Here is a 23,379-nt window from a genome sequence, read left to right as displayed (position 1 = left end):
GACAGAAGTCAAACAGAAAATTCTTAGAGTCGACCATCTTAAGACTCTACAGGGAAATTCCAGTTCACACTGACTTCTGGATCACAATCCAGATGAAGCTTTTGAGCAGGGATGCCATGCAGACGTTGGTAGACTTCAGCTCCCATAATTTCTGATCATTGGCTGTGTTGGTAGGGGCTGATGGGACTTAGAGACCAGCAACATCAAGGGGGTGAGCACTATGTTGTTAGGGTTATGTTTGCTCTGTTATTAAACTGACAAGCGTATTTGTTCTAAAAAATCAAGAATAATGTCAATGTCCAGGCATCCCTTGGTGATCTGGAGAAAAAAGAACTGTCAGAATCCAGTGAAGCCCCATCACCCGAAAGGTATATTTATCAGCAGAAAATTGATTGTCCTGAGAAGCCACAGGGATGCGAACTTCCAAAAGACCAAAAAGAAATGTTTGTTTCTAAAGATGTTGAAGGAAAGTGTCTGGATCGCCCAGAAAGGTAAAATAGTTTTCAATAAGTGTTTCTTTGAGAACCCAAGTCTTTATATCAAGCGTTATTAGAACTTTCAATGATTTCCAAGCTGAAAATAACCATGCCAGAGGGGTGGGGGTGGGATTTTGTTTTTACTTTTTCTCACTACCACAAACTTATTGGGTTCATGTAGAGGAGCTAAGGAGGAGCATATTCACCCAGTGCTTTCCCGGTAGAGTACAGGGTCAGATTTAAGGTGCTGCTTTTGACCTTTAAAGCCCTCCATGGCCTAGGACCCTCGTACCTACGGGACCGCCTCTCCCGGTTTGCCCCACGGAGAGCCTCAAGGTCCATAAATAGCAACACCCTAGTGACCCTAAGGAAGTTAGATTGGCTTCAACCAGAGCCAGGGCCTTTTCAACTCTGGCTCCGGCCTGGTGGAACGCTCTGCCTCATGAGACTAGGGCTCTGCAGGATCTGATTTCTTTCCGCAGGGCCTGTAAGACAGAGTTGTTCCGCCTGGCCTTTGGCTTGGAGCCAATTTGATTCCCTCCCTCTCTTTCTTTTTTCCTTTCCTTCTCCTCCTGCGATGAGGCTACATTTTAATATTTTAATGTTTCAATATTTTAATGTTGTATTTTAATTATGTTTTTAAGTTGTAATCATTCAACTTGTTTTTATTATTGCTTGTAAGCCGCTCTGAGCCCGGCCTTGGCTGGGGAGGGCAGGGTATAAATAAAAATTATTATTATTATAATTATTATAAGATTGGTTCTGGGTTGTTAAATGAAAAAATATTAATATGGTTTAGACTCTAGAAAATAAAAGGTAGATATACAAAAACACACACACGCACACACATTTTCAGGAAGAACTAAATACAGGAATGATCTAATTGTTTTGCTGTTACTTTTTCTTTTTGGTCAGTGATATCTCTGGTGCTCATGAAGCGAGTCTTTCAAAAAGCATAAAATCCACACAGCTGTTGAGGGGTCCTCTTCAGAAGCCAAAACCAAACCTAGCCCAAGCAGCTAAAAAGAAAAAAGCCTCTTCAAAAGGAGAAGTCAGCACCAAAGAGAAAACTGGAAGCAATACACAAAGCAACACAACCCCAAGCGACAGCAAATCTGGGAAAACACCCACATTAATGGTGAGCCCTGATCAGGAATTCTAAATCATGTTTTGATTTAAATGGTTTTGACAATATTGGATTTTCATAAAGAAGTTGGTGTTCAACTGCTTTTATGCTGTCTGAAATCACCTGCAGCAGCATGGGAACAGCAATGAAATCCTAGGATGAGTGGAAAGCACCCAGTCATGGAAAGGGATTCCCTTCCCTTCCCACCCACCAGATGCAGTGGCCTGTGTCATAGGGAACCCTTTGGAGGGGTTTTCAGGGGACACATAGAGCTGCATCAGGAAGGAGAAGCCAGGAAATCCCCAAGGTGTATGTGTTTTGTTTTTAGCAGATTCTATTCTCAGGTTCAAAGTCCTTGAGATTGCCTCCCGCTTTCTTTTTTATGGCTCCTTTGGCAATAAGATACACAAAATTAAGATTTTGTAGCATTCTCTCTCCATTTCTTTCTCATTAATTAGTATTCTTAAAGTGGTAGCCTCACTGGCCTGGTGTTCACCTTTTAAACCACAGTTAAGCTTAACTGCAGTTTAAAGTTACGTGCAAAAGAGGTCACTCTGCAGACCTAGCACACTATCCACTTCATTACCAAAATTAGTAATGGACTACAGATATAAATCAACTAGTATAACCTGGCTTTTTTTCTGTAGCTGTTAAAACAGCCACCTTCAGTGTCAGTGTGGAAAGGCAGGATATAATTTAGATAATAAATTAGACATTTTGAAAAGAAAGACAATTATTTCAACATTTTAGATAAAATTTAAAATTATTCAAATTATTTCAGTTTTACCTGAATGTTAAAGAATCTGGTTGTCTGCTTTTGTTTAAAGCTGGAATTGAAAGGAGGGGTAGGAGATCTGAAAGAACACAGAAGAGTTTAACGTATTAAATTTGGCACAATTTTGTATTGTTTCCAGCACAATTCCACGTCATCTTCTGAATCAAGACAAAGAAATCACATAGATAGTATTGAGACGATGTCCCCAACAGGACACGGGCACTCTGGAAAATGTGATTCCTCAGAACAGTCCCCTTGGAGTGGAAGTCAAATCAAGAAAGAAACCTCTAAGGCCCATTCTGTCCAGGAGAGAGCATCTCAAAGAATAAAAGGGTAAAGTTACTCTTTGAACACTATTCTTTAAATCAGGCACCCCCAAACTCAGCCCTCCAGATGTTTTGGGACTACAACTCCCATCATCCCTAGCTAACAGGACCAGTGGTCAGGGATGATGGGAATTGTAGTCCCAAAACATCTGGAGGGCCGAGTTTTGGGATGCCAGTATTAAATGGAAACCTGGAACATAAATGCTTCTATGAATAAATAAAACTCGAACATCTAGTCCATATTGATAATGTAAATGCAGGCCCCTACGGAAAAACATGTTAGTAAGAGTTTCGTATCTTTTTAAAAAAGAGTTGATTGTCATCTTTTTTCACCACAGAAGAAACATAAATACGCACCCTGTCTTTTCCACCCTTTACAATGGACTCTTCTTAACGAAATGTCTTTTTATACTTAGAAAACAAGCGGGAAGGACAGTGAAACAGAGGAAAAATATAAGTGGATCAATAACACCTTTCACTTCCGAATGTGAGAATGACCTAAGTGAAAAGGGGAAACACTACCAAAAGGGGAAACCAAATGTTGGTAGAGGCAGAAGTTCAAAACCAGTCCTTCGCAAGAATGCTAAAAAGGAATATGGGAATTCAAAGGTCAACCTGGTGACTCTTAGAGCTTCTTCTCAGCAAGAGGATGATGATGACGATGATGGGGATGACTTTGAGCCAGACTATGAAGTTGAATGCTTTTCACCAGAGGAAGTAAACAAAGCTCCAGTGTTTGTTCCTAAAGGGCTTCGATCTCCAAATCCAGTTCCTGTTCAGATTGAGGAAACAATGGAAGAGGTATGACTGAAACACCTGTAAAGTGGGGGGTGAGGAACAAGTGCCCCTCCAGATTTTGGACCCCAACACCCATATGGCCCAGCCAGCATGCCCAGTGGTCAGGAATTATGGGATTTACAGTCGCATAACATCTGGAAAGCTATAATTGCATCATGCCTGCTGTAAAGGGATGACTGCAGATGTGCCAGTTCAGTGTGTGTCTCTGATTGGTCATACTTACAGATAGCTGCTCAGCATCCTTTAAGCTAAAGTAGAAAATTGAGGGTCTTAGACATTTTATTGTCAAGTATGAAAGAACAGCTAATGGAGAAGAGTTGATGGATCATTTTGCCATGACAAAGATGGTCTACGTTATACAATATGGGGCCAATTGCTTGCCATGACTTTAGTTTTTTGGCCTCAGTCATAGTCTGTGACATGGAATTCTTTCCCATGTGTTACCTTACTGGCAATCTGATGACTTGTTCTTAAGAAAGTTATTTCTTCAACATTTTATTGATGTTATCTGTCCATTCCTTCCGTGGCCCCCTCTCCCATTAGCAATTGTTCATCTAAATATTCCTATTCCTAAGAGTGCATGCATACTTAAGTCCCATTGAGGTTTTGCTTATGCCTCTTTTAGGAAGAATTGCATTTTGAGAATTGTGAAACATATAGCATCTCCACTGCATCTGAAAATATATCATGCCATCACTTCCAATATATTTTAGTGTGCAGAAAGCAGTTACAATGCACAAAGGACATTTCTTAGATCCTTTTTCAGGATGTGTTTGCTTTTGGGGAACTGCTAAACTGAATTGGTATGCTTCCCTGCCCAACAGCTTGAGATATATGAGAATGTTGCGGATGAGCCATTTCTGTCTCACGAACTGAATGTAGATGCTCAGCCTGTAATTCAGACAGACAAAGGATTGTATTCCTCACAAAATGTAAGTATTTTGATTTCTCTCTTTATGCAATATCCTTAAATGTATTTAAAACTTATTTTCTCTAGCATAATTTAGTTCTTGTTACTTTAGGACAGTTAACGTATCATTTGCATGACTAGGGAGCAAGGCTAGCAAAGATATTACACTTTTGTGATGCCACTTGAATAATCCCCACTCCCTTAAGCAAGATGAGAAGCAAATGTTTTAGGGAGTGGCAATACTGATTAAGGAACTGAGTTATTTTTAGCAGTATATTCATCTACTCAGATAATGCATATAGCACACCATTCCAGTATGGCATGATAACAGGCAAACCTGTGGGAGTGTGTAGCCTTGTTGTTTGTGCTGATGTAGGCCTTGTTTGCTCTTCCTCCTGGTGTGGCTTGTATCTTCCTGCTTCTCCACAAGGTGTCCACGTGGCTCAAATGAGCCATAGTATGGCTGATCATGTCACTTGAATATGGATCATGGTTTACGTGTTTCAGACAAACGATGCACCAGGTTCATTTAAACAAACATGAAATACTGTATTTTTCGCTCCATAAGGCGCACCGGACCATAGGGCGCACCTAGTTTTTAGAGGGGGAAATCAAGAAAAAAAATCTCTGCTTCTCCCAGAGCTGCTGGGGCTGCCGGGGGAAGTCCGGGTTCCCCCCCAGCCCCAAAGAGCAAAGAAGCCAAGACAGCGAGCGGGATGGATCCCGCTTGCTGTCTTGGCTTCCTCTTTAGCTGCGCGCAACCTCTCCCTGCCGGATGGGCTGCGCGCAGCTATGGCACAAGCCAAGACAGCGAGCGGGATGGATTTCACTCACTGTCTTGGCTTCCTTTTTAGCCGCGTGCAACCTCTCCAGCCGGGCTTCAGCAAAAGGAATCTGAAGCCTCCGGAATGCAGCAAGAACTCGTGCTGCGCTCCGAAGGCTTCAGGCAGCTATCCCTGAAGCCTGGAGAGCGAGAGGGGTTGGTGCGCACCGACGCCTCTCGCTCTCCAGGCTTCAGCGAAAGCAACGCGAAGCCTCTGGAGCACGGAGGGAGTGCTCCCTCTGCGCTTCGGAGGCTTCGCGTTGCTATCGCTGAAGCCAAGGAGCCTGCATTCACTCCATAGGACGCACACACATTTCCCCTTAATTTTTGGAGAGGAAAAAGTGCGTCCTACAGAGCGAAAAATACGGTACATGAAACATGAAATAAACATTAAATGAACCTTGTGCATGGTTTGATTGAAACAAGCAAACCATGATCCAGATTTGAACAACACAACAAGCCAAAATATGGTTGGTTTGAGTTGTGTGGAGAGTGTGGAGCCATGTGGCAATAGGGGAGCAAGTTCATGATTAAAACATGCTTTATGACAAAATGTGGCTTATGATATGCCAGTCAAGCTGTTATTGTCACTATCCATGCTAAATGAAAAAGCTGATCTGTAGAATTTAATTTAATATTGGGGCGGGGGAGGGATTCAGAACTACAGTCATTAACTCGTGTTTCTTTTTATCTAAGGTGGTTGCACAAGAGGATCAAGAAAAGAAAGCAGGTAAATGGTCCAAGTTGTTGACACTGAACAACTGAATAGCCATTTAAAGAAGCTTGTAGTTATGAAATTCTTATGCGTTTGATTTTCCTCCTTTTCCTTTTGGGCCATGTCTTCTAGCAGGAACTGTCTTATTATTGATGGATATAGGCCACTGGGAGCCTTGTTTTGAATGAAGGGTAAAAAAACTATACGTAAATAAATGTACCATTGAGACCAAGTTAAATTTGTGAATTTTATTAATAATGATCTTTACCAAAAAAAAGTTTTTAAAAGATGAGATCCTCAAGTCTCTCATTCACTAAAGAAAAAAATAACTACTCAGGCTGCAGTCCGAAAGACCAGCCTTGCTGGCTGGGTTCTGACGAGAAATGTACGCCAAAAACATTTGGAGGCCACCAGGTTGGCAAATGCTGCTATAGACACTTACCTGGGAGTAAGCTCCACTGAAAATCAACAATACTTACTTCTGAGTAGAAAGCATATTAGATTGCACTGTAAAACAAGAACTTTGAAACCACTTTCATGGTTTGTAAATGAGGGATGCTGAAGGATGCACATGTTAGAAACTGATTTTAATATCTAGGATGATCCAAAAGCAAGTAATCGTTTTTAAGACAAGCATAAGCAGTTTGGGTGTATTAGAGAAACAAAATTTGATTTTGGTGGCTTTTGTTTGGTAAACATTTTTCAGGGATTAGTGATGGAAGTACCGAAGCAGCCATGACTTTACTTGCTATGAGAGATCCAGTGTTCCAGTTAAACATTGGCATCCAAGGTATGTTCAGTATCATCATATAGCACTTTGGTATAGCAGTGGTACAATGGATTTTGTATTGTTTTTATTCTTTTATAGCATTGTGATTATTTTGGAGGGTGGAAATAAAGGTTATATACTTCTTTTTTAAGATTTTAGTTTATTTTATTTTTCCTTTGCAATATTTAATTAACATGCACTGAACACCAAACTAAGTTTGTTTTAAAAGCATGCACTATTTAAATATGGGAAGACCAAATTGTCTCCTCTTCACTGTGATTTCAGGCCATCCACTTCTGATTGTTAGCCACGGTATATTTTGTGGATTCTATACTTAGGTGACAGTAGTAGGTTCTTATTTCCAGGAGGTCTGCTCCATTTTTAAAAAAATTACTTTTTATTAAGACAAAGAGAAAGAGAGTGATAAGTGTTGGATGCTTTTACTGAAGAAGTGAAATATGAAACTTGCACTTGGGGACCATTTTACATTATTTCCGCTAGTCATACATTACATTACAGTCTTTTGGCCACTAAAAATGTCTGAAGGATGTCCATCTGATCTGGACTAAGAAGTATCTAGTAGACCCTAAACATCATTATAGGTACTCTTCGATTTAACCAAAGAACCAGACTTCGCACAAGATTCAAATATTGTAAAATAAAAGTATTGGTTTAGCTGCAAAATGGATTCCAGTTGTAGAATTCTGCGTTTCTAATCTCATGGGTATTTTTCATTCAAAATGCAGTGCTGTAATTTAATGAAATTTAGACATGAAAATGTATCATTTAATTAGGATTTCAAACTGTAATCTTTATATTGTCCCAACTGAAATTGCATAGTATAAATGTTTGTTATACATAAATTAAGAATTTAATTATTTTCAACTTTTTCTTTTTGTGGAAAAAAAGAACAAAAAATTCAGGAGTTTCCCAGTAAAGATGAAATGAATGTTACTGATAGCTTCTCAAATGAGTGTAACGAAGAGCAAAGTGTAGTCCATTGTCATATGCAACATCCTGCCCCTTCAGAAAATGAATCGCTTTCTTCGGTCAGTGCAAACGTAACTGCTGCAGAGGATCATATTGTTGAAGCATCAGGCTTGGAACTTTACTTACAGGAAGCAACTAATGTATCACTTTCAAAAAATACGAATAAAGCTGCTGCACAGCATTGCAGCACATCAGTTTTGGAAGCATGCTCAGAGGAAACAACTAGAATCAGCAGGTTTGCATTGTTCTATTTAAAAATCTGATTGTGTTAGTTAGGAATCCTCCTCATTCTTTAGGTTGTAAGAAGCTTTACCATGATAGCATGATATCACCTAGCTCTTCTCCATTCTAACTTGATCTTTTCGAGCCATCCCATGTAAATATAGGTAAATGGACAACATAGGTATATAGTGTTATGTATCCTGAATAGTCTTCTTCATCTTCAGTCTATGATTTTTAGGACTAGGTCACTCACTCTAAAGCTGCCCAAACACATTAGGACATATAATTGTGCTTGCCATGTGGTGGTGAAGACAGCAAAGAAGACATACTTTGCTGCATTTGCCACATCCTCAAGGGCTCGGCTGGCATTTTTTTTGCTATGTATCCAAATATTAGTTATCCCAGATTCCCCTTTAACAAACTGTGATTAGTTTGACAAGACACTTGGGGGATAAAGCCCCTTGACTTTGTAGCGACTTGGATGCCACTATTATGGCAAATTTGGTCAAGGTGTCCAGTGCCACATCTGACCAATTGTTATGGAATCGTGGCCTGATGATGTGGACAAAATTCTTGCACTAATGTGTCCAACCACATGCCCTCTGCACCTCTGCCCTTCTTGTCTAGTTAAAGCTAGTTGAAGCGGGGCGGTTGGTTGCGTCCAAGGTGTTTGAAGTGAACTGTCACAGACATTCCTATGCCTTTTCCAGATTGGTTGCATTGCTAGCTAAGATTTTGACTATTTCTGTTGGATAAATGTTGGAATTAAGGGGTATTCATTGGTGGTTTCTGTTTCTCTGCAGTGATTTACTGTCATCCAAAGGAGATCAATCATCCAAACAAGCAAGATATAGATTTCCTAAGCCTAAACCAAATCTCAACAGAAGTCTGAGGCTGAGCAAGAATGCTTCTCAAAAATATGTTGATCCGTGTATTGAACAATCTGAAGAAATCCAGAATGGTAAGTTTTTGGTTCTTGTGTTTAAAGCATTTAGTTATCTGGACTTTACGAATCCTTTACCCCGTGCAGAAATTGTACTCTGTGCTTGTGGAGATGTTTTCTGAGAATATCTGATTTCATTTTTCCTAAATTCCGGCCCCCAAATGTGCATCGAAACCTGTAGGTACCTGTGTCTGTCTGTTCATCCTTCCAGCTGGGGGTTAGGTGATGTGATGCCCTGCCAATGTTGTAACCTCATCCAAAATAGTATATATTTATTCCGCAAACTATACTGAGTGGTGTTTTAATGTCTAAAGTAATAGAAAAGAAGGTGTCAGACAATGCAATAGAAGAGCAGAAAGTTGAACTGGAAAAGAATCTCAAATTGAATGAGCTAACTAAGAGCAGCTCTGCAGAGAAGCATAATCTACAGCTTCCAAGTTCTGGTCCAGCCATGCAGAAAGACAACATAGAAAGGTAATAACACTAATAATTTTCACATGCTAGTACTTTTGGCTTCTCTCTTAGATATCTTGAGCTGCTGTATGTGAGATATGTAGTAAATTGTGTTTTATAGAATAGGAGCATATCCAGTAGATAGTTGACTAGAATTATGGGGAAATATGCAACTGCACATTTACTGGTTCTATATTTAAAGAGGGTGTCATTTTTTAGTGAAAAGAAAGGAAAATAGCATCTTTAATTGTTAAGCCACATCATCTCACCCAAGTAACTTTTGAGATGTGAGAATAATAAAACATCTTTAAGATACTTGAGGAAGACACTTTAAGACATTGTATTTTTTATTAGCTGAACTTATATATGGAACGGTTAATAGTACTTTTAATCACTTTGACAAACAGTGACTGTAAACCTGGCATCATTTGTTTCAAAGCTATGCAGCATGAAAACATTTAACTGATAAACATTTTATGAAGTGAAACTGGCTTAATTTTTCCAAAGAGACAACACGGCGAGAGAGACTTGGGAAGTTGCATCACTGTTAACTGCTCCAGAAGTTTCTCCAGAAGCAGACCCTCCTGAAACACCCGGTGGCTGCAGCACAAACATCAGTGGCCAAGTTTCTGCTCCTGCTGAGCACCAGTTGTTGGCAATTGAACCTGCACAGGTATTTATTTTATATAACTAAAACTGCTACCTTAAGGGAGAGAATAAAAGGAGGAAGCTGCTTCAAGCGTGCGCGCACGCGCACACACACAGAGAGAGAGAGAGAGAGAGAGAGAGAGAGAGAGAAAGAAAGAAAGAAAGAAAGAAAGAAAGAAAGAGAACCCTTATAGATAGAAGCCACTCTGAATACAGTAGTACATTCTGAGTGTTCCTGATAGTTATTGCACAAACGACACCCCTGCTTATATGTATATTGTCTGTCTATGTCTCATTCATGGCCCTGGCCCTCATTCTCAGGAGGAGCTGGCCAATCCAAAGACCGCTACTGGCTGAGGAACTGGACTGGACTGACCCTTCAAGAGAGACTGTTTTTTGAACAAGCGGAGGTCGGGCTTGAGGGGGTAGACTGTGTGTCATAAGGCCTCAGGTCACCTCTCAGCCTTTATTAGAGCACGTTAGTCACTTAGGACTATCTGTGACACTGCAGTTGTATTGCTGCCTTGTGGGTTCCTTATTGGAATCAGGACAGGATATTCTTTCCTCCTACTAGATCTCTTTTTCCACAAATGGTTTCCGTATCCTTGCTTGTTTGTTGCTAAACTGTATTTTCTTTTTTCTTTTTTTAAATGTTGCTTTGAATTTGGGGTTTGATCCATCTTTTCTTTTTTGATTTGTCTTTAATGGTCTTAACACAAAAGGCATGTCAGACTGTTCTTCTGACAAGCATTTAAACTAACTTTTGTTGTAAATGTGCAAAAATACTGTAGGAAAATGTCATCAGTGAAGCAGCCTCAAGCTCTGTGGGTTTGGATGAACACTTCAATAATTAGAATAATTGAAGGAATTTCTTTGAGTTACTGAGCAATCTTTTCTGTGAGTCACTTCAGGCAAAGATTGTGCTATAGGCCAAAGTTGTTCGTTTCCATGTAGTTATAAGGTAAATTTATAAGCAAGATTTTATTTCCTAATAGTACATGTTTCCAGTCAAATATTCTTTCTTTTGGGTTACAACTTTTGCCAAGTCTCTTTCCTTTATTTCTTAGTGATGTTCTTTCAAAGGAGGAGATCATGTTTATTTATTTTAAAAGGGATTTTTACTCCACTCTTCTAAAACATTCTTGCCAGGTGGCTTGGCAGAGGGGAACAACATGGATAAAAATATGTCTTCCTTTTAAAGAAATTATCAATAATTTTTCATTGCTTTATTTTCCCCTTTATCTTCTGTGCATTAGTGTTATTTGGCAAGCTTGTGATTTTTATTGTGATTTTTTTAATTGCCAGACTGAAGCAGCCAAGTGTTCCAGTATTTCATCCACCACAGAGATGACAGCAGGTACATTTTACACTGTTTTATGATCACATATTTGCTGCTTTAGGGAACTAGCTTCACGTAAACATTTGTTATGCACTTGTCATTTACAAGTTAGATTAAAAAGAAGAAGAGACAAATGCAAATGTGGATCATCATAACCTCCCCTCCCCCGGAACTAGGTATCATTAAGATGTCTCAGACTGAAGCATGTAATGGGCTTATACATCAATGCTTTGGTGAAGATTGAAGAGTTCTCCCTTTGAAACACTGTTACGACCAGTTCTGATTAATTTTATTGCCCACGCGGGTGGCGCTGTGGGTTAAACCACTGAGCCTAGGGCTTGCCGATCAGAAGGTTGGCGGTTCGAATCCCTGCGACGGGGTGAGCTCCCATTGCTTGGTCCCTGCTCCTGCCAACCTAGCAGTTTGAAAGCACGTCAAAGTGCAAGTAGATAAATAGGTACTGCTCTGGTGGGAAGGTAAACGGCATTTCCGTGCGCTGCTCTGGTTCACCAGAAGTGGCTTAGTCTTGCTGGCCACATGACCCGGAAGCTGTACGCCGGCTCCCTCGGCCAAGTAAAGTGAGATGAGCGCCGCAACCCCAGAGTCGGTCACAACTGGACCTAATGGTCAGGGACCCCTTTACCTTTACGGCTGGGACATGGGACTGCAGCTTGCTGACCTTGCCTTTAGGCCTGCTTGATGGCCACACTTGGCATCTCCCTTATGTACTGTGCATTCTTGAAAAATCCAGTTTGTAGAATTCAAGTTGTGCTGTCAAATTCCTAGTTTTATGTGGGATGTTGATCACTCAGTTTGAGTCTATGTGCATGGAATGTGTTGCTACGAGACGCTATGCAAACAAGATTTCCACATGTGGAGATTCAGTGGGATAGGCACTTGGAATGGCCTGTAGCAATCCTTCTTTCCCTACTACATGTAGCGATAAAATTAATTATAACTAGTTCTTCAACATTGTACATAAGGCTTCTTTGCGTTTGCTTCTGTGGACACAAAAGATACTAAGAAAACGGCAATTTTGGTAATAGCTAATGTTTATACTAATAAGCTGTCAGGAATGTTTTTATAAATGTAAGGTGAGGCATAAATACTTAAGGAATAAAAATTGGAGTTGGCACATTATAAAATGTATAATGTAGTCTAATTACATTTGATTTTAAAAGATATATAGATTCCATTTGTTTGGCTATATCTCTAATATGTGTTACAGTTGCCACTGCTTACATACAAGAAGGGAATTTGTACATGGCATTATTATCATGTACAAATTATCAATCGTATATCAAGGCTGGCTGCAGGGGGCAGAGAAAGGGATGATCTGCTGTGAAAGTTTGCTATCTGTTTGAACACCATTGGATACAGCCCAGGATTGTATTCATTATGTAGCTGAGCATGGAGCAACCTTAATCTCTTCTTACAGCACTTGCATATCACTTTACTTGTGAAAATAAAGAAAAAATACTGCAAGGGTTTTTGAAGAGAGCAACAGCATGCAGAACAATGTTATTTTATATATTATTAATCTTTTATTTCCCCCACATGTATATCTTAGTAGTTAGTGCTGGAGTTGAAGAATATCCGAAGGGAGAGGAGCCAACCTTCATTTTAACATTGGTGGAAATCTCCGTTGGTTCAGAGAATTGCAGTGACGGATCCGGTTTGCTACAACAAACGTCTGAACAGCTGCTTCCAGCACCAGTTTTTTTTACCCCAGACAATCTGAACTCCACAGAAGTGGCAAGAGAAGATGAGTAAGTAACATTATATTTTAATATGAACTGATGTTCTTTTGTTGGGTGTACTTAAGACTGGAGATGGTAGTGCCCTAATATGAGTGTGCAGCTCCCATAGAATTGGCCAAGATGGGAATAAAGCCCTCTGGCTGAAATAAAATTAGTTATGCCTGATTTAAAGGGATATTATGGAAGAGAATTTGCCCTTTTAACAAATGAAAGTTTTGAGGGGATTCTCCTTGTGGGAACATGAAGTAGGCTCTATGTTTCCCCTCTTCTTGTGGTCAGCCAAGTTATTCATGATAAAACTATTAGAACTGCCAGCTGATTAGAACTGTACCTTGTCAAAGGACAGAATGTCTCCTTGTGAGCTCAAGGCAAGGAGCGACTTTCAGGAAAAGAGTAGTTTTTACTGCTCTGTCCTAAGCATACAGTAGTTACTTGGACTAAGTGAAACCTCTGCCAAGTATAGGAGACAAGCATTGCAGCTTTCAAAGGGCATTAAATTATTTCTATTAATGAGAGCTTTAATATAATAATAATAATAATAATAATAATAATAATAATAATAATAATAATAATTTATTATTTATAACCCGCCCATCTGGCTGAGTCTCCCCAGCCACTCTGGGCGGCTCCCAATCAAATGTTAAAAACAATACAGAATTAGATATTAAAAACTTCCCTAAACAGGGCTGCCTTCAGATGTCTTTTAAAGATAGGATAACTGCTTATTTCACATCTGAAGGGAGGGTGTTCCACAGGGTGGGCGCCACTACCGAGAAGGCCCTCCGTTTGGTTCCCTGTAACCTCACTTCTCGCAATGAGGGAACCGCCAGAAGGCCCTCAGTGCTGGATCTCAGTGTCCGGGCTGAACGATGGGGATGGAGACACTCCTTCAGGTATACATTTACATTGAATTAAATAACACTAATTTCACAACTTTTGCATGGCAACTTTGTACAGCTTTGGATCCGTAACAGCTGCTGTTGAAGAAAATGCTGTCTCTTTGGACAACAGTGCGAGGGCAGAAGGATTGCTGGAAGCCTCGTTGGAACAATTGGCAGAGCTTGGTTCAACCTCTTGGCGGAATCTGAAAAGGCATGCTGAAGCCCTTGAAGAAAGCGGGAATGCCCCTGAGAAGAAAAAACTGTCTTCTCCCATAGGGGAAAACCTGGAAAGCACCAATAAGGTCAGAGATTAATTCAGAGAATCACAAAAGTTAGAATCTTTTGGGTTCGGTATCTGTTGCCTGAGTGAAGAAAACTTGGGAGGCTGCATGAAAAAAGGATGGAGAAAGCACTTCTAATCTGTCTCAGTGCTGTTTTTTGATGGCAGCAATAGAAAAGAGTCCATTTTTAAGAACCCTGCGCTATGGTGAAGTGCTGCAATTGAAAACAACATGCTTATTTTTTTAGGATGTTCTGATTTTTGACTGCTTTCTTATGCACAGTAGTCCGTTCCATTTTGAGAAATGTATTTAGGGTATTTATTACAAAGAAGAAATCTAAAATTAACAAATGTTTTAAACCACTCATTTGTGAACTTTGAGAACAGGTGTTAAAGAATTTGGCTACTGAGTTGAGAATTAGTTTCCACTGTATTTATATTTTGTGGTTGTTTAATTTGGAGAATTGTTAGGTACATGCACATAGGAAAGCCAGTACAAAAGTTAAATGACACTATCTGTTTAAACAAACAGGCATAGTGGGCGCCTTATAAATCTTTGCAGAAGCCTATGACCAGCCCAGGGACCTAAATACAAGGAATCTAACCAGAAAGAATCAGCAAAATCAAATCAAAATGGAAACAACCTGAAAGTTTCAAAAGAACACAGATTGGGACCGGCACAGTCAAGTGCATAAAAAACCAGCAATATTTGTTTAGCTTGTGCTAAAGCCAGTGTAAATTTCACCTGTTTTCATCACCATTTGTGAGCAGCAAGACAGTTTCTGTGAAATTTGACTAGGATTCTTGACTTTCCTAACAATTCTGAAAGAAATCTTTTCATCACAGAGTGGATTATAGGACTGTGCAAGAGGTAATACAGTGCCTCTTCATTCTAGTTTAATCTGCATTCAAACCCCATCACTGGATTGTATACTGCAGGGGTTGCCCAACTCGTGGCCCAAGGGCTGTTTCTGCTCCCGCCACCCATGCCTCTGAAAACAAGTCTCTCAAAAAATAATAATTGGGGGGGGGGGTCCTGACTTCCCCATGCTCTGATGCCAAAAGGTTCTTGTGATCCAATCCAGACCATATCAGAATTGTTCCTCTTTTTTTTAAACTGATTTTGTAATGAAATATTTTTAAAATGAATTAAAACAGAGGGAAATGGCTAATGAGAAAGGCTTTTTGAAGGCAGCCACGATAATTTGGTTTTTAACAAAGCTCACGTCTACATTTTGGTCCCCAGAGACATCACTTGCTGTAGTCACATTAAAGATAATAGTGGCATTTGTTATCTTTCTACTGTATTTTGTAGAGTAATTCTTGTGTGTTAGGGGTCATACACAAAGCTGCAGCTTTACTGGCTCAAGAGGCTTAAATGTGCGCAAGGGATTTTCCTCCCCCCCCCCCCGTCCCCTGAGCACCATCAAAATCAGCTCTGAAGATTTGGGAGATCTTCCTGAGCAGATTTGGGGGAGATGTAGGAGGAGAGTAAAAGTCCTGTTGAGCCATTGGAACCCCACTTGTGCAACATTAGATAAAACCCTAGTTTTCCACTTTATGGGTTGCATCCAGTGCTGTGTGTGCAGAGTTCTAGGTGCACAGTGGAACTTCCCCTTCCTTTCATCTCCTTGTGCACCCTCAAAAGCTGCTCCAGGAGGTCCTCTAACTCTCAGGGGCAGATTTTGAGGGTGCACATGAAAGGAAGGGAAAGTTCTGTTGCATGTGGAAGTCTGTTGTGCTAACAGAACAGCAGTGTTGAACATGACCCCATGTTTAATCATTTGAGAACCAGGGAACAAACATGGGGTCATGTCCAACATTGCGTTTCTGCTAGCACAGCAGACTTCCACTTATACAATAGAACTTTTGCAAGACAAATTTTGTGGATATATATATATAGTCTCCTCTCAACCTGCTGTACCTTAGAGTAGATACTAGAAAAACAATTAATTGAAAACCCAAATCCAAATGGTTTTCTGGAAGCAGTGTTTAGGTCAGGAAGTACATAAATGAATTAGTTCATCATGTAAATTTTTGGAAGTCCACCACTGGCATAGATGTTATCTTGAATCCCCAAATAGATGTACAGTGGTACCTCGGGTTACATATGCTTCAGGTTACAGACTCCGCTAACCCAGAAATAGTACCTCAGGTTAAGAACTTTGCTTCAGGATGAGAACAGAAATTGTGCTCCGGCAGCGCAGCCGCAGCAGAAGGCCCCATTAGCTAATGTGGTGCTAAAGGTTAAGAACAGTTTCAGGTTAAGAACAGACCTCCGGAACTAATTAAGTACTTAACCCGAGGTACCACTGTAGTATTTTTCCATTCAAGATGGAGGATTTTGTAAACTGTTTTAACACATTTACCCTTAGCCAGTTATCTTAATTCACTTGTACTGAAATATATTGAGGGACAAATAATACTAATTCAGCCTTACTTCAGGAAATGAAGTTGATGTATCATTAAAAAGTTTAATCCCTGTTCTTTCACAGTCTAAATAATAGAAGCAATTGTATTGTCCTTTTGAATCATATTTCTGAAAATGAACTTATACGGATGTTCATATTTCCTTTCTTGCAGGGCACCACTATGAAATCAAGTTGTATACCAAGGAAAGCTGCTGGTAGGTGAAATTTATATTGTTTTCACATACAAAGGCACGGAACATGTGATTTTCTATAGTTAGCTATTGATGTACGCCAGCATCCCAAATGCATTATTGAATTTTTTATTTTAACAGCAGACATTAATCAATTAAATTTCTATACCAAATTAATTAATTAAATTTCATCCGAATATCACGGGGCAGTTTATAATATACATAACATAATAACAAACAAAAACAGTACCTCACACAGTTTAAAAGGCCTTAGATATGTTTAATTAGCCAAAGGGTTGGGAGAAGAGGAATGTTTTTGCCTGGCGCATAAAAAGGCACCAGACGGGCCTCTCTGGGGAGAGCATTCCACAAACGGGGAGCCACCACAGAATAGGCCTCCCAGATCTCTCATGGAGGAGGCACTCAAAGAAGGACTTCAGGTGCTTGCTGGGTCTGGCTTGGTTCATATTGGGAGAGGCAGGCCTTGAGGTATTCCTCCGTCCAGATCAGAAACATCTTTCTTTAAATTACTTACATATCATCTTTCATTTCAAAGAAATACCGTGGTGGTTTACATGACAATAAGTAAAATAAAAATATACCATATAACAACAAAAGATTCACATCAGTAAAACAACAATAAAACATTTATTACAATTGCAGTAGCCAGAGATGCTAGCAGCTGGTGAGCTTGGATGAAGATGTAGGTAGAAGCACTCAACTGTCAGTACCCACCTGATTCCTGATTTGGAAACTCACCCTCTAGTTTCAAAAGTAGTTTGTGTGCTGTGTGGTTGAGCAGATGCTGTTTGAGAAATGCATCTATAGCCACTTTCGGATTCACAGAACTTGTTGTCTCTTGGTGTTGATGCTACTGAATGTCTATTTCTGTGGGAATATCTTATTTGTGGGGAAATGAGACAAATTTGTTCTTTTGTATAGAGTAAAATGAATTTCCCTGTAGCAGATACAAGTAGCAGATTCTATATTTTTTTGCTTATTTATTTGTATTTGCTGTCGTTTTTTTTAAAAAAGGGAAAAAGTCAGGAAAATCGAACATTTCAAAGAAGAAAACCACCTCCACCTCTAGACCAGTACCTAAATCTACGGAGGTAAAAGTAATGGAAAGAGAGAACCCTCAATCTTCTCTGAATTTAGGAGCTGGGCTCCTTGATGAAGCAGCTGCTACTGGTGACCAAGTGTCAAGGACACTCCATGCAAGAAAATCAGAAACAAGTGAAAAACAGAAAAACTCAGTTGAAACCTGTAAATCTGTACAATCAGAGCAAGCTGGAGGCACAGCAGTCATTCCAAAACCACAATTATCCAGGTACTTATTTAGTAGCTGTCTTTAGTATGCTATGCTGCTCCCCCGATTTGTAGTGGTGTAGAAACAGCCACATGTGCTCATCACTAAACGGCTTTTCCGTGCGCTTTGGCTTCTGTCACGGTGTCCCATTGCACCAGATGCAGTTTAGGTATGCTGGCCACATGACCAGCATACCTAAACTGCAGAGTTGGCCTGAAAGCAGAGACACCATTGTTGAATTTGACTGGACTAAACCATCCAGGGGTCCTTTACCAATGCACTAAGGTCTGCATCAACCTGCTTTACTGCTAACAAGGTGCAGACGAGACTAAAGTACTATGTAAACCCAATGCAAGCGGTAGAATAACCTCACATGAACACAATATCAAGTAGCAATACCACCAAAGGAGTTGACTAGCTCCCAATTCTGTACCATATACAGTGGTACCTTGGGTTACATACGCTTCAGGTTACAGACTCTGCAAACCCAGAAATAGTACCTCAGGTTAAGAACTTTGCTTCAGGATGGGAACAGAAATCGTGCTCCGGCAGCGCAGCGGCAGTGAGAGGCCCCATTAGCTAAAGTGGTGTTTCAGGTTAAGAACAGTTTCAGGTTAAGAACGGACCTCCAGAACGAATTAAGTACTTAACCCGAGGTACCACTGTACAGAAGAAAAGTTAATCCAGATGAGGGGAAAGCGTTTTATTGTTTTATTTTTAAAATCAATCTTAAGAAGTCTTAGTTACCCTGTGGCACAATGGGTCAGTGCATCTGGCTGTTAACCAGAAGGCTGATGGCTCAAGCCCACCCATGGATAACTGTTAGCAGGATTCTTGCATTGCTGGGCTTTGAGCTAGAATAACCCATGGGGTCCCTTCCAACTCTACAATTCCGTGATTCCCATGAGAGGGTTGTGGGGTTTTTAAAAAAAACTTTCATTATTATCACCATATGTCGGACAATTTATCTTGACATTTGTATTATTTTTGTATTGAACAGGTCATATAAAAGATCTCTGGGATTTTTACCTTTAATTTGCAAAAATAATAATAGTGATGATGAAGTAACTAGTAAAGGGAGTAAACAGCCTCTCCAGGAACCTCATATATTGGTCTCTGAAAGCACTGTTGAATTTCCAAAGTTGTCCTCAAACAACAAGGAAGATACTCAAGAAAATAGTTCGTTTCCATCAACCTCTAACTGTGAGAATGGAAGCTCCTCTACTGTTCAGGTATGCATGATTATATCTACACATCATCTATTAAAGTGTGTTGAACTCCGCAGCTCGTAAGATAATGTCCTGTTCTTCATTTATTAGTGCATTCCTCATTGTGTTGTACACAGAAAGGTGCTTTAGTAGTTAGGCCATATTTTGTATGAATTGTTTCACTTTGTGACTGATGGAGCGTAGAACTGCATGGCCTTTTAAAGAAAGGCACTGCCTGTCTTTAAATCTCAAGCAAATTTTTGTTTAACTTATTTATAAAAAATTAACAGTAATTAGTTCTCCACAACCTCCTTGGTCTTTTAGTTACTTAGTTCTTCCAGAAACATATACGGTAGGCTCCAAACCGCTCTAAAGGGTTTTTTTTTACAATCAAGCAGTGTATAAATTTTATAAAACAAACAAACATGGTGTCCATGGAAAAGTAAACAATTAAGCCAGAAACAAAACTTCATTGCCCTGTAGCTGTGTCAAAAACCTATGCAGAGAGTGAAATAAATGCTTTTCTCCAGAAGGTATTTTTTAAAGACCATGTCACCGTGTGCAGTCTGGTGTATGCTTTGTGGCTTTACATCGTGATAAAGCAAGGTTTGAATTACTTCAAATCAGTGAAGAGCAGAGACAGGGAACCTGTGGCCCATGTTGGACTCCCAACTCCCATCAGCCCTAGCCAGCATAGCCAATTGTTATGAATCATGGGAGTTGTAGTTGAGCAACATTTCTCAACCCCTGATGTAAAGACTACTGGCTATACCTCTTTAGTCAATAAGGGAATCTCTTCTTTATTGGGTTGAATCTAAAGCTTCCCTGAAAAGAGCTCCTGTCACAGAAAGAGTGTTCCAAGAGACTACTAATGGGAGCCAACAATTTTTGTTGGTTGACCCCCCCCACCACCCCCAGTTCCACAAATCTGCTCTGAAGAGTTTGGAGACACTCCCACAACAGTGAGAGGTGTTGCATGGTGCTGCAGAGGACATGTGAAATTGGAAAAAAACAACCCACCTCTTCTCTGCCTCCTCTCCAAGTAGAATTCTCCATTGGATCAAAAGCACTTCTGTTCATGGACAGACTCTCAAGCAAGAGCCACTTTTGGATTCAATCCATTAAAAAATGTTTTAGAATAGCTATTGCAGTGTGATTTGTATAGAAAATTATATTCTGAAACATGTGAGCAAAATCATGCACTCCTAGCAGATGTTAGTTTATTAGGCATACATTTAACATTTACATATTTCATATCTGTTGCTTTTATCTGTTTGTTTTTCTTGTAGATTTTATCTGAGATATCTGAAAAGGAAGGTATTACTAAGGAGCCGGAAAAAGAAGAAGAACCAACCAGGATCTCAGAATATTTCTTTAGTGATATTTTTATGGAGGTGGATGATTCAGAATAACTGAGGAGCTTATCAAATGCCTGGCATCCAAGAATGCATTGTAGCAGTAATGTAATGCCTTTGACTAGTCACAAGTTTTCAGTTGGCCCTTACATTTAATGCAGGATTATTTTTCTTTTACTATGAATAATCTATCATTTGGAAACACTGAAGAAAACACAAGTCTCTTAAGTTCCAAGATACTCGCAAGAACAGCACCAGATCTGTGTTTTATTTTGGTACAAGTAGTTTCTAGATGCATGGCTACACTGGAGAAATGCCATGAAGAATGAGCAGACACCATCTAAAGATAATGCTCATGTTTGTGGGGGCTGTAAATTATCTTTACTTCTTTTTGTGAAGTAAATGTTTATGGGATGCGGATCATAAAATAAGCCAAGTTCTGATTTTAGTCATCTTATTAATCTTATTATTTTATAACAAATGCCTATGTGAATTTGTTCAAAAATGTAATGTTTAATTTCTTTTCAATGTACAGAGATAAACGTGAAAAAAATATTTATTTAAGTTGAATGTATAGAAATTTTAACTATGCCAAGTTAGTTCTGTCCTGGAGATAAAAGAGGAATTGAATATTACTCATCTTCTAAGCACTAAATTTTAAATGAAAAAGCTAAAAACAATGAAAAGCATAAAACAACCCATCAAACACCCACTGACAAGGAGGAATTGGATGTTCAAGAATAAGATCAGCACCAAAATATAAAAGGATAATATATCATGATTATTACTGGTTCCCTCCCCCACTTTTGTTACCAGTTTAGATTTTTGACTCTTATCCTTCCCTGTTTATAGCCTTGGTTGGCGATGATTTTGCTAAAAGGCACAACTTCCATGCGACATTTTTGGGGAAACCTGTCTAAATCAGTTGTGCTCATTCTGAGAAAGGTGTCCTATTTTCTCTGCATTTTTCTTGAACCTAGTGATTTGGATACCAAATATTGCTCATCTCCTTTACTACAATTAGCAATTGAATATAACTTTATTCTACATTTCCCCATAAATATTAATATTTGCAAATACTTGGAAGTAGTTGTTCTCATTTGCAATTGTCCAACTAAGCATACAATTTTGTAGCTGTTTCTCTTTCCCAAATCATCTGGTTTGTGACATATATCATCCCAAAACAAAATTACTTATGTTATTAAATTGGATAATAGAAGCATTAAAATACTCTTCACTTTTTCTAAAGGTGTATCATATAGTTATCAGTAGCAAATCAGTGGATGTCCACTAAGTGTGTCAGTTCTCCGCCAGAACAAACACTGTCCAAATTCTATCCAAATCTGCTCAAGTAGGTTGGACTATCCTCTGGAGCAGATTTGGGCAGGTGAAGTCGAAAAGAAAAGAAGGGAAACTCAATTGCACAAGTAAATGTCCATTCACACGATTGCATGTTGCCCAGTATTTTAATTTTCAAACTAACAAGTCTATATTTGGCTGCTGGTTTGAGCATTTGAATTTTGTTTCAATTCTGTCATATCTGAAGCCCTAAATAGAACAACAACAAAAAAAGAGCGCCAAATAAATGTGAATAATTTACCAAATATAAATTTAGATCAACAGACTCAGAGAAAGTGGAATCCGTTCCAGTATGCTGTTACTTCATGTTAATCACATGGAGGAGATATAATGTACTCTCAAATTATGTACACTCAAGAGGCTGCTGAAATAATGAAATACGTTTTTATGTAATTTGCTGGAATTGTTTTAAATTACAAAACAAAACTAATTGTTTTTTAGAAATCACATAAAAAGCTCAGCTAGAAGGTGCCTTATCTTTCCTTGCTAAATGGAAAGAACAATCGATCCTATTAGCTTTCACTGTAAACCATGTTTTCTTGGTTATCCCTTTTAAACGTCTTTAAAACATGCATATTTCTTTCATGAGTATTGTATATATTTAATGACAGAAGGGAACTAAATATGCTGGGTTCAGAAACAGAGCATTTCATTTGCATAAAAATATGATAAGGGGTTGTTGTCCTGGAAAGTGTGACACACTTTTTTTTTCTCAACTGTGTGTAATGTTCCTGTGGAAGCTTTCTATTTCAAAGAAAGCGCTAGTAGCGCTTGTGTTATATATGTAAATTATGTGAATAAATAATTTTGTACCACTGAACTTGTTAAGTCTTTCTTTAAAGGCTGGTGATGTAGGGTACAGTAAATGGTACTGCCAACCTAGCAATTAGAAAGCACATCAAAGTGCAAGTAGATAAATAGGTACCGTCCCGGTGGGAAGGTAAACGGTGTTTCCTTGCGTTGCTCTGGTTTCGCCAGAAGCAGCTTAGTCATGCTGGCCACATGACCAGGAAAAACTGTCTGCGGACAAACATTGGCTCTCTCGGCCAGTAAAGTGAGATGAGCGTTGCAACCCGAGAGTTGTTCGTGACTGGACTTAACTGTCAGGCTTCCCTGAATATGAGCAAGTGTGGCTCAGATCAGTGCCTGTCTGTAGAGATAGTGAGATAATTAAAAGATTTGTCCTAATTGTTTTTGTTTAGAACTAGTTTGTTTTTCTGCAAAATTGCAAGTGATTTAGCTTTAACAAATTGTATGTCTAAGAGAACTAGCTGTGTCTACAGACTGTGATCCCTGTTAAGACAGTCAGTTT

General features: G+C 39.3%; 1 protein-coding gene across 1 annotated transcript in view; it reads left to right on the top strand.

The window, feature by feature from the left end:
- The window catches only part of BDP1 (B double prime 1, subunit of RNA polymerase III transcription initiation factor IIIB), a 47,995-nt gene extending 25,108 nt beyond the window's left edge, over window positions 1–22,887 (top strand). The window contains exons 25-42 of the mRNA XM_053409130.1: window positions 286–491; window positions 1,392–1,614; window positions 2,517–2,710; window positions 3,120–3,504; window positions 4,326–4,433; window positions 5,931–5,964; window positions 6,656–6,739; window positions 7,628–7,943; window positions 8,734–8,891; window positions 9,194–9,347; window positions 9,834–9,999; window positions 11,280–11,331; window positions 12,884–13,082; window positions 14,031–14,256; window positions 16,818–16,860; window positions 17,872–18,166; window positions 19,146–19,377; window positions 20,643–22,887. Coding sequence (XP_053265105.1) covers window positions 286–491; window positions 1,392–1,614; window positions 2,517–2,710; window positions 3,120–3,504; window positions 4,326–4,433; window positions 5,931–5,964; window positions 6,656–6,739; window positions 7,628–7,943; window positions 8,734–8,891; window positions 9,194–9,347; window positions 9,834–9,999; window positions 11,280–11,331; window positions 12,884–13,082; window positions 14,031–14,256; window positions 16,818–16,860; window positions 17,872–18,166; window positions 19,146–19,377; window positions 20,643–20,765 — 3,198 coding nt within the window. The 3' untranslated portion in view covers window positions 20,766–22,887. The remainder of the gene's footprint in view (window positions 1–285; window positions 492–1,391; window positions 1,615–2,516; window positions 2,711–3,119; window positions 3,505–4,325; window positions 4,434–5,930; window positions 5,965–6,655; window positions 6,740–7,627; window positions 7,944–8,733; window positions 8,892–9,193; window positions 9,348–9,833; window positions 10,000–11,279; window positions 11,332–12,883; window positions 13,083–14,030; window positions 14,257–16,817; window positions 16,861–17,871; window positions 18,167–19,145; window positions 19,378–20,642) is intronic.
- The last annotated feature ends 492 nt before the right edge of the window (window positions 22,888–23,379 follow it).

The sequence above is a fragment of the Podarcis raffonei genome, chromosome 11 (genome assembly GCF_027172205.1).
Source record: "Podarcis raffonei isolate rPodRaf1 chromosome 11, rPodRaf1.pri, whole genome shotgun sequence".
Taxonomy (NCBI): Eukaryota; Metazoa; Chordata; class Lepidosauria; order Squamata; family Lacertidae; genus Podarcis; species Podarcis raffonei.
Note: the sequence above shows the minus strand (reverse complement) of the source record. Positions and strands in the feature narration are given on the sequence as shown.